Source organism: Cyprinus carpio, chromosome A13, assembly GCF_018340385.1.
Source record: "Cyprinus carpio isolate SPL01 chromosome A13, ASM1834038v1, whole genome shotgun sequence".
Classification (NCBI taxonomy): domain Eukaryota; kingdom Metazoa; phylum Chordata; class Actinopteri; order Cypriniformes; family Cyprinidae; genus Cyprinus; species Cyprinus carpio.
In genome coordinates this window covers 16,518,596-16,530,201 of record NC_056584.1, presented here as the reverse complement: position 1 = coordinate 16,530,201, position 11,606 = coordinate 16,518,596, and the positions used below count along the sequence as shown (strand labels likewise).

General features: G+C 37.6%; 1 protein-coding gene across 9 annotated transcripts in view; it reads right to left on the bottom strand.

Moving 5' to 3' along the window:
• The window catches only part of LOC109111058 (transforming acidic coiled-coil-containing protein 2-like), a 56,934-nt gene that overhangs the window by 17,019 nt on the left and 28,309 nt on the right, over nt 1–11,606 (bottom strand). For 2 of the 9 annotated variants that reach the window (XM_042769005.1, XM_042769004.1), the window contains exons 5-6: nt 11,310–11,582; nt 459–584 (exon numbers count right to left, since the gene is read on the bottom strand). In XM_042769005.1, the coding sequence (XP_042624939.1) occupies nt 459–584; nt 11,310–11,582 (399 nt within the window). Of the gene's footprint in view, nt 1–458; nt 585–1,326; nt 1,732–11,309; nt 11,583–11,606 lie in introns of those variants that run through there. The other 7 variants (XM_042769011.1, XM_042769012.1, XM_042769007.1 and 4 more) reach the window with 7 other exon arrangements.

Genomic DNA, 11,606 nt, shown 5'->3' with positions numbered 1-11,606 from the left:
ACCTCCATCTCTTTGTTTCCAACAAAGCACAAATTCTAAAATCTAAATATTGCATATAACATATTCTAGCTTTGGTTCAAATTTCGAGCTACAGATACTTAGATAATAGATAACTAGATGTAGTTACTTAATTTTCCATAACATTTCCAGGGTTTTAGAGTTAAGAATAGTTGATAGTAAATTCTGTTTTCAGGTTTACTATTTACTTTTGCTCTAAGCTGTGTGCTGTAGTATTCACTTACTATTTATTGTCATTTAATATGGTCCATTTTTTACTTTATATGAAATATTACAGAATTTGTTCAAAATAAGATACAGTGTCACTATGTCAATATCCTGCAATCTTAAGCATTTCAAAGTCCAGTAAACCCTCCTGAAGCTATTCAAATGAAAATAATTTGACTCCACATAAGACAATCTGTGGTGTGAATTGTGATGGAATGGCGATTTAAACGTACCTGTGTGTTCTGGAGACAACGCCTCTGATTTGGTGCAGGGGGGCTCTGTTGGGGACACTGGTGGGGAAGCAGACTTCACAGGGGTGGTGGACTCGGGGGTTTCGAACGCTCCTCGAGTCTGAGCTCCTACAGAAGAGACAATGAGACGGAAGAAAGTCTGAATATATTGAATTAAGAGTTGATTTAATAATCTCATTGAAGTATAAACATCACGTCTGTTTTGTTTCCATACAAAGAAGCTGCATCAAATCCACACACATCACAGCTCATATTTACTCTACACGATGGGTCATATAAATTCAGATACTCCTAAAGTATATTAAACAATCATTCATCATGTGCCAGATCTTATAAACAAACGCCTGGATCAGTTTATGTCTAGTAGGCCCTGGTGGATTATTACAGATGGAAATTACAGCGCTGACCCTGCAGCTACGAGACCAATAACAGCAGCTCAAACACATATTATGCTCAGCCATGGAGTCCATTTTCTTTCATTCACTATATTCACTCATTATTTGATTTGATTTTACTCTACTGAGTATCACAGTGGAGGTGCTATTTTCCCCACATTAACACATTTATGGCATTTCAGTCAAGACCAATGATGCTCATGTTGCTTTTTATGTTAATACAACAAAATGTTGGTTTGTGAACCTTTTTTTTTTTTTGGTCTTGGCATCAGCATATACAGTAATACTCAAATCTGGCATATAATATGTGACAGCATAGGTGAAAACATTTGTACAAATACAGCAAAACACTCCAAATACAGCAACAAAGCCACAGCCTCAAACAGATGTGCAGACCCCCACCCAGTCTCACCGCATTAGTCCCTGTCCTCTCTCTGCTGTTACCCCATGCTCACCTCTGCCTGCCATGGATCATGTAATCATGTCTAGAGGTCCAGCTGAGGTGCTGGAGGAGCCCTAGGGCTGGGTCTGCCCCATCCTCTCCAGATGTCCCTCCCAGCAGCGTGTCCCAACCCCAGCGAGCCCACTGCAGCGGAGACAGAGCCTGCCATGCGCTCACTGCCATATCTGCCACCGATCACTCAGACACTTTCCCTATTCCCAATAGAAATTCCTGAAATCTGAAGCTTTGATTCTATCCCTTTGTGTGTCACGTCTAATTCTTCCCATCCCTCCCTCTTTTTCAATATTGTACGCTCTCTCTCTCTCTCCGATCTATCGCTGATGGTGGGCTTTATCCAAGTGAAACCCGTTGCAGATATTTGCCACTCACAGACTCACTGCTTGGCTCTCTCTCTCCCTTTAACTCACCCTCCGGCACGTTCCCCTCCCCCACAGTAAGGAGAGAAGCAGACTTCCCACTCGGGCTGCTGTAATATAAAGGAAATCTTTTCTATATCTAATCAATTGTTTTTTTGTGTGTGTCTCCATGTCTCCAACTTATCTATCTCTTTCTCTCTATCCAAGCTATAATACCCAGCTGTAATGCAAGTATAAAACAAAATAGGATTTTTCTTTGAATTCCATCATGGTTTTCTTTGTCTGAAGTCATGTTTTCACTACTAGTATCTACAGCAAGCTCTGATGAATGTACTGATGCTTTCAGTGCAGTGAACAAACCCATTCCCTGCTGAAAAAACTGCACATGCTTTGGATACTAGTTTTCAGCATGGGATGCTAACCAACACTTATTTCTAAGGTCAAACCCATAATCGTTGGGATGTAATGCTCTAATTTGATGCAAATGCTTCTAAATGCTTCTTACAAGTGCCGTAATACTATACATCATTTATATTACAATAATGATTTGTATTCAAGGATAATATTAATATTACATATATTATAATATATAATTCAAATCTATATATATATAATATACAAATGTAATTCAAAGACAGGTGGCAAGGAGCATTTCAAAAGTCTTCCAGTCTACAGCTTTCAGTGTGTTAATGACATTGGGTGAGATAATTATCAGTTGATGAGCGTTTTAGCAAGTGCAGGGATCTTTTCACATATCTGGCAAGCACACTGTTGCCATGGTGACAGTGCTCTCTAGACATATGCTCCCATGTGCTAGACAACGCACACACTTGCAACTTGCACAAAATCCGGGCCAAAGCCTCAAATTTCCTTCTCTTTCACATAGATCCACATATGCACAGGAAGTCTATTAGTACATTTAAAAAACCATTTATTTCGTGGAATGGGAAAATAAAACACTGATTTATTCCTGAAAAGTCTGCAGAGGAAATTAGATGCAACGCTGTATCATCAAGTTTATGTTCCTCTCAGGAGTTTTAAAAAACTAAGAATGGGTTTTACATATCTTCTTTTAAACTCTCTTCTAGATGGTGGGGGGGGGGGGGGTATAATACATCTCTGTTAATTAAATCTTATTGAACATTTTTATTAATGCTACCGAGACAGAAGTAATTGCAAATTCCAGCAGTAAATTTAAAATGCAGTAAAAATGCAGAAATTATCAGCATAAGAATCTGCAGATGCTGCAGGACAAAAAAATCTAGTAAACATCTGCAATAAATGAGTTTTAACATTGTGAAAAACTAAAGGAGACAGAGGGGATTTTTAGGTGAATTTGTCTGCATGGAGACAACCAGATTTTGCTGGCACAGAACAGCACTGCTGGGTTCTAGCCACAGACACTACTGTGAGCACGACAACCCACAATGCTGTTCAGACAAAGCTTACCTGAACCAAAAGGACAGCTATTAGTCTGTCAGAGAGGAAAATGATAAAAAAAAACAGCTCTATAAACATATCTGCTAATAATGGTGTTAACATATCACTATGCTCCAGTATATCATACTATGTGCATGTTCTATAATTCTCATTATAAGCATAATTAAACTTGAAATGAGATTAAGAAAAAAACACCTTGGTTAAAAAAAAAAAAAAAAAAAAAAAAGCTGTGATTTGCTAAATTTTATGCCAGAGGGAACAGTACAATGGGTGCTAGAGGTTGAGGTAATGACAGAGGTTGACTAGTAGAGGGAGACAAAGGCTGTGTTCCAACTGGAATAAAAAGCACACTGCCAACTAGTGTGTACGTTATACTACAGCAATTGTAAATAGTATGCTAGTATGCTATTCCAAACATTGCCATTTTGGAATAGTTTCCAATCCTAAATTAGAAGTTCCTAAAGTAAATTTAAATACAGTTTTCATCCAAAGACAGAAGAGTATACCCATATCTCAAAATTGCCAATGGCTATCGGAGTGTTTTATGAGGTGATCACTCCTTTTGGCAGTTTTAAACACTTTATTCATCTCTATATAAACTGATTAAACAGTTAAATCACAGAGATATAATACAGGCATTAGAGAAATCATCTCTGGCAGCAAGTTGAAGTTAGTGTGGAATGAATTTTGACAAATCTTGATAATCAATGATTCAATTCCATATAAGATGTGATCCTAACATCATGCTAAGAAAGAAAATTATATTTTATGTTGATTATTATTAATATTTCAAGTCAGAAATCCTGCAACAAAACAGGACCAAGGTACCTCAGCAAATAACTTGGTTATTCGTTATCCTCTCTGGAAGAATACAGCAATGTACCAACCAGCTTTCACCACTATCAAATAATTCAGGCATACTCTCAATATTTTATGTGTGCTAGATCTCCTGCAGCACTGAGCTTATTCCATGGTCTCAGAGGCTCAGAGAGATGAGGGACAGGGAGGTGTAAATACTGGTCATAAGCATCACCAAATGGGGCATCTCAAAGCTGATTCACCACGTTGCTCATTTTGACACTAGGTTGTCAAAAGAGATGTCTAATGGACTTCACACAGTGAGACATACCGTTGTAACAAAAGGACACTTGATTGCTGGATGCCCCATGACAGCCCTATTGTAACATGTAATACTGCATGAATAACAAAATGGTCCTTACAACACAATAGCAAACTCCAGATAACCTGAAAGTCACAGAAGTGATGGTTAGCCAATAGTACATGCCCATATATGTATATGCTAGTCAAACAGTTGAAAAAAAAAAAGCGCAGGTCACGTGATTAAATCCTTCACAGAGTTGAATGCTTAGCAGTGCATGAAATCTCCTGCAGTGTACATGTTTCCCAGTAGATCTGAATGTTAGTGCTCATGACATGGCATCAGTATTCTAAAGTGGGTAAGTGCTAGTGACTTAAGTCAGAACTGGAATATAAATATAGAGATTTTCATTAAATAACTGAGAAAAGTAATGATGATACAGATATTGTTCACATTTGAATATTTTTATTTTAGATATTTTGCCACTAAACTGATGTGAGAAATGGAAATGAAACAGGGAATTATGGGTAAAAGAGAGACAAAAAAAGTACATAAAAAATCTATTATTTTATATTTTATGTTATAATAAAAGTTTATTTATATTTTTATTATTGAATAATTATTTTATAATTAATTATTATTATTTAGAAATTAATAAGGATGCATTAAATTGATCAAAAGTGACAGTAAAGACATTTATAATGTTACAAAAGATTACTGTTTGAAATAATTGAGGTTATTTAGAACTTTATATTAATCAAAGAATCCTGAAAAAAGTATATTAAGCTGCACAACTGTATCTATAAATGATAATTATAGATTGAAATGTTATTTGAGCACCAAGTCAACATATTAGAATGACTTCTGAAGGATCGTGTAACACTGAAGACTGGATTAATGGCTGTTAAAAATTCAGCTTTGCCAACATGGGAATAAATTACTTTTAATTTTTTTTAAATGTTGTTTTATATTGTAATAATATTTCACAATATTACAGTTTTACCATATTACTGATCAAATAAGGGCAGTCTTGGTGAACATATTTATTTTTAAATATATTTAAAAATGACACGTATTAATCATGATGACAGAAGTGCATCAAGTACATTACAATGCTTATGCAGAGCTGAAGATAACTCTTAATGAATGCCAAAAGAAAAAAAAAGAAAATATATAGGCTTGTATGGGGGGGGTAATTTTCAATTATGATTGCAAGATCAGATTGCATTCTGTCATGAGCAACTGGTATAGTAGGTGAGCTAAATGACAAATCTAATAATATAAAGCTTTTTGGGTAGCAGTTCAAACTCCCACGTAAACTCTGCAGGTTCTTTTATGTAAGAATTCTCAAAAGGGGGTTGCATAAGACAAACTTTAGACGCTAAAAGCTATGTTAGTCATGGCTGAATGAACAACACTGTATGGTGCTACAATACTTTTACTTAAAGCACAGACCACAGAGCAGGTTTAAACTTTCCCATCATCCCCAGCTGTGTTGCCTAGAGCAACAAATTCCAGGATTTTTTGCATGAAGGTCAGTTACAGTAGTAAAATAACCATTGTGGCTGATAGGATGAGGATCAAATGCAATATCTTATATATTAGAATGTGCTTTATAAACAAAGACACACAATTGGTTTATAGACTATTTTAAAGGAAAAGTTGCACAAAAAATTATATTTTTGCCATCATTTACTCCCCCTTATGTTGTTTTAAACCTGTATGCGCTTATTTCTTGAATGGAACACAAAATGAGCAGAATGTCTGAACTGCTCTTTTCTTTAAAATTAAAGTGTATGGTGACCAGGGTCTGACAAACTTCATAAAAGACTAAACAGCAACATAAAAGCATCATAAAACTAGTCCATATGACTTGTGCAAGCAATATGAAGGCTTTGTGCAAGCAAAATTAAATTTAAGTTATTATTTACTAAATTTGGGACCTGTGGTTACCATATACTTTCATTGTACAGGGCATTCTAATAAATATACCATTTTGTGTTCCACAGAAGAAAGAAATAATGCAGGTTTTGTACTGCAAATGATGACAGAATGTTAATTTGGGTGAACATTCCTTAAGATTTACAAGAGGTTTATACCACAAACCATCAGGGATATTAAAAACCACTCCACCTACAGAAAATGTTTTTCATGATCAATGCTATTGTTCTTTTTTAAATGTCCACAGTGTTCCACAGCACAACATAAATACATGTAGCCTCACTCTCTCTCTTTCCCCCTCCCCCTTTTCTCCAACACATCTCAGTGTTCTATTTCAGCAGCATCTCTCTCATTCTCTCAATGCTGCAGCATTAGCCTCCATCCCCCACAAAAACACATATCTCTCTCCTATTAAATACAGCCATTATTCCACCGTCCAGACGTCTGCAAGCCCATAAACATCAATATGCAAAAACATATACAGAGCCTTACTGCCGCCAGCAAATGGCTAATGTAAATAAACATCATGTCCGATTGTGACATCACAAAGACACAATAACAATCCCCTCCTCCTTTGTTATTGCAGTTTCTCTGACAAATACTATACGTGTTACTTATTTTTCTCACAGCACAGGCATCGGTGAAGGAATACTCAGATGCAGACTCAAACCAAGTGAGCAAACTAGGTTCTTGAAAACAACAACAACACCACCAGCGACGACAATTTGATCATCAAGAACCCTCCTATCTACTCCTCTGGTTCTTACTCACATGCTCTCGGGACGCTCCTGAGAGGGACAGGGGGGCTGTCCGTTCTCAGCGGACTCAACTGCTCCCATCCTCTGCTATATGATCTCCACTGGCACCCGTCTCCCTCCTCCTCCCCTCAACCTGCGCCTCCTGTTCCTCCACGTCTCTCGTCCTGGGGGCCCTTGGGCTGGCGTCAAACACACTGCTTTGCTGCAGTATATCCGGAGCAGATGGCATCAGGGGCATTCGGGTGACCCACACTCAGCCCTCAGCATCCCTTACTTTAGCTCTCTCTGACTCCTTCTCCGTCTCTGTCTACACTGTATCAGGGGAAGGCTGTGTATCCTTGACAACAATAGACTGCTAAGCCTTATGGGTAGAGATGTGGAAGGATGCGAAGAGCAAGAGAAGAGAGAGGGAATAAGCGATGCTCCTGCTCTCTAGTCTTCAACTCTGTCTTCTCATTGGCTTGTTGTGGCATATGGTGAAACGGTTGCTGGTTTTCTCCATAACCCCTCCCTCTCTAACCCTCCCTCTCTCTCTCTCTCTCTCTCTCTCCCTCCCCAGGGACCTGAGTGCTTTAAAAGATGAGCAGCTTTTCCCTGTTGATCTGAATTCTCTTGTGCCGACCAGCACAGCGAACGCAAACAATAGCCGACCCCATGCCAAGCTGAAAGACACAGGTCTCTTTTTCATACAGACACAGAAATTGAGACACGCAGTCACTCCTGTCTTTTGTTATGTAACACCTTTCATAGTTTCTCAGTGTTTCTATTATTGTTTTATTGCCCTAAATCCCACCATCTCTCTGCTGTGAAAGTAGAGTAACATTGCAGGTTTCTCACATTACAGTAACTTAACTGGATAAGAAACTTATCTCTCATGGTCTACTTGGGGTCTGAGAGACATTTAGTAGTATCTTGAAAAATATACTTAAAAAAAAGAAAATGTACTTTATTTACTTGTGCAGTTCCAAACCTGCATGACTTTATTTCTTCTGCGGAACACAAAAGCATCCTAACAACATTGAACTCCACTGACTTTCATATTGATTACAAAACACTGAGATTTCTCAATATATCTTCTTGTTCAACAGAAGAAAGAAATTAATAGTTTGGAACATGATGGTGAGTAAATGCTAAAATATTTTTTTTATTTTTGGGTGAGCCATCCCTTTAATAAAGAAGTATTTGTTTCATTCTTCATGATTTTTCATCATCTGGTGAAATATTGATTACAGTATAAACAAAATTTCAGCCTGATAACATGCATCCAACATGAAAAATGTTACAGTACTTCTGTACATAAATAATAATGCACTGAATTTTTACATTCTAAGAATGTAAATAAGATTTAAGAAAGTGCATTTCGTCATTGTAAGGGTTAAAGCTTCAAAAATGTCTGTCAAAAGGGTTTTGATGGGTTTAGAGGAACATATTTAAATAATTGCCCATCATGAAATCAACAGAGTATACAGAAAAAACAATGTATCTAATAGCAACATCCAAACGAATAAAGCATAAATAAACTGCATGTACATCAGACTTGAGGACTCTCTGATTTACTACTGCTGTTCTCTCATAGGTTTCAGATCTTTCTATTTGCTCAGGTCAAAGTCATGAAATATCAACCCCTCTGAGAACAGAAAGAGGTAATGGGATAAAGCAGCCTTCAGTCCTGATGTTCTCAAATGACAGATATATTCAAAATCGCAATGCATATGTTATGAAAGGGCCTGTAGGTGTGATCTGGAAAAATGAAAATGACAATCAGAATGAAAATGAGAGACAACTCAAAGAAAAGCTAATCCATATTGATTTACAGCATGAGACAACAGCAGTTGTGGGAAATTGGGACACTGGTGGGGGCATCTGAAACATGAGGATTATAAATCTATTGTTCACTCATGAGAAAGCAGAACAAAGAGCTTTTCGCACATATCTGCCTATTCACTTGCAGTATAGAGCCTGAGGACTGGACAGAGAGTAGAAGTCTTCATGCCCCAAAGTTAACTGAAGCTTTGTTGCTGTGTTAAAGAAACAAAGATTAGCTAAATTAGGATGAACCTGAAACCCTGAGCCCAGGGGTCTTTTCTCCAAAAAGAAAAAGTGGGCAGTGACTCTTCAAGAAAAAAAATGAAGAAATTATCAACTGCACTAAAATAAAACAAATATTATGAAATACAAAATAAAATATTGCATATTAAAAGCATTCATTTTTCTACAGCAACACTGTCCAGCAAACAACAGCAATGGATAAGGTTTCAGAGAGAGGGAACGTGGCTCCTTCATGCTCACTGGATATTTATTGAGCTTCAATGGTGTGATGTGAATGTAAGGAGGTAGTGGTGAAAACTCCTACAAGCCTCATAACACCTGCTCTGTTAACTTAGAATTTGTTGACTAATGATCCAAAAAGAAGGTCAAAAAGAAGTCAAACAACAAATTGTAGTAACAAATAAAATTAAGACATGCATTTTTTAATGTACTATTAATTTCAATTATCACATTATTTTTATGAAAAAAAAAAAAAGTTTAACAATGTGACGACTATGTGGCTTGACTGCAATAAATAGTTTGTTTATGTAAACATAAAATATCATGTTACAAGTAGCAAGGTAAATAATTACCCATATCGTCCCCTTGGAATTATAAGGTTCTATCTGCATTCCGAGTAGTTTTGAGATATTGAGCTTCAATGTTTTTGCATTCCATTCGACTGTGTAGATTGAACCTTTTTGTTTTTTAAATAAAAAGTCCCAAAAAGTACACAACATTAAAAAATCTATCACATAATTTAAATAAGAATCTGTCACAGAATTAGAATGTGAATAACTAGACTATAAAATAAAAAGACCATAAAACCCTTACATTTGCCACCAGTATGATGGATACATGTATACTGGGCTACATTTTGCAAAGACAAAAGTTAAAAAAAAAATTAACTGTTTTACCTGAACACATCTTAAAAACTGAACTGTACTGTGTCCATATACTGCCAACTTATACAACAGAAATGAAAACAAAATCATACATAATACAAATGACCTTCAAAAGAGAAAGAAAGAGGAAAAGGGGACAGGCTTAATTTTTCCTATTGGACGTTTTATGCTGAGATGCATCAAGCTGGTGCTCCAGGACATCAGTTTATATTTGGCTGGATGGTGGTGGAGTTTTGAAACAAATCTTATTATGCAAATGCTGGAAATAAACTTTGCAGGACAATTGGTCCCCATGAGCAGGGTTGAAGACCTATGCTGTAGGCCAGTGATCCTCAAATCTGGCTCACGAGATCCACTTTTCTTCAGAGTTTAGCTCCAACCCTAATCAAACAAACCTACCTGTGATTTTCTAATGATCCTGAAGACATTGATTAGCAAACCCAGGTGTGTTTGATTAGGGTTCAGCTAAATTCTGCAGGAAAGTGGATCTCGCGAGACAGATTTGAGGATCACTGCTGTAGGCTATATTCCTGTTCTGGTGTGTGTTTACAAGCTGTGTGCTGCAGTGGGCAGCAAAGTTCAGTTCCAATGTTGAAAGAAACACATACACACGTGCTCGCCCTCTGCTGTCTGATAGAAGAAATGCAAGCTGAGCTCATCGCCTGTCAACGTGGCTGAGTCATCCTGATCTCTATCCAAACACAGTGACTTCAACCACAAAAATCACTTTGAAAAACAGTTGGTTAAAATTAAAAAATATCTATAAAAGGGAATTCAGTCCTGAGAAAAGTTCTAGAATCATTTGCTTGATTTGACAAGTGGATGTAATGATTTTCATAAATTTTAAGCATGAATTTAAATTATTTTAGGGCCACTGTATTCTGCTTATACAGAGGTGTTAAGATGCACACAAAGTCTGGTGCCCATAGTCTTTATGGCAAATTAATTTCTGGGTGCTTCACAAAATTATTACAGACACAGAGGAAATGGTGCATTGAGGTACTCTGTATACAGTACTGTACATACTGTACATGCAGTGTATGGCACAAATCCCTTAGGATCATCACTGCTATTATTATTATCAGCACAGTCAACAAAACCCTCCAGACGCATAGTGAAATTATGTCTTACAGTCAGATCGATTTAAATAAACCTAATCAGTATTCATAAATTCTGACGAGTGTGATGATTAAGAACAGACTAGATGGATGAAGAGCATTTGAAAGCAGCCTCATGTGAATCGTAATGCCCACGCAGGGAGGGCATATGAGTGGTAAAGGTTTTGTGCTCTGCGCCTCATCCAAGGTTCTTAAAATAACCACAATGCAATAATAATAAATTTGAGTGTACAGTATCTCTACACTTGTGGCATCCTCGCAATCTTCTAAAGAAGAAAATACTGTACACTGTTAAACAGTTAGCACACTCGTTAAATAATTATATCCTACCTTGCTGAAGGCTCAGAGTGCTGTAGCTGTTGGATTTGAGGAGGCACAGAGGCAGCAGGGGAAGCCTCCGGTAGACCAGCAGGAGCAGGAGCAGGAGGAAGGGTCTGAGGCTCAGGGGGAGCCCTGTCCGGAGGGGTAGGGGGCGGTGTGGGGAACTCGACTGTGTCCTGGAGCAGGTGGGCAGGGAGGGCAGGAGCAGTGTCGTGCTGTGGTAGGGGTGATAAGGGAGAAGGGAAAGGCTCACCGCTCTCAGCAGCTTCTACCAGAGGAGACCTGCACAACACCAAAAATACACAG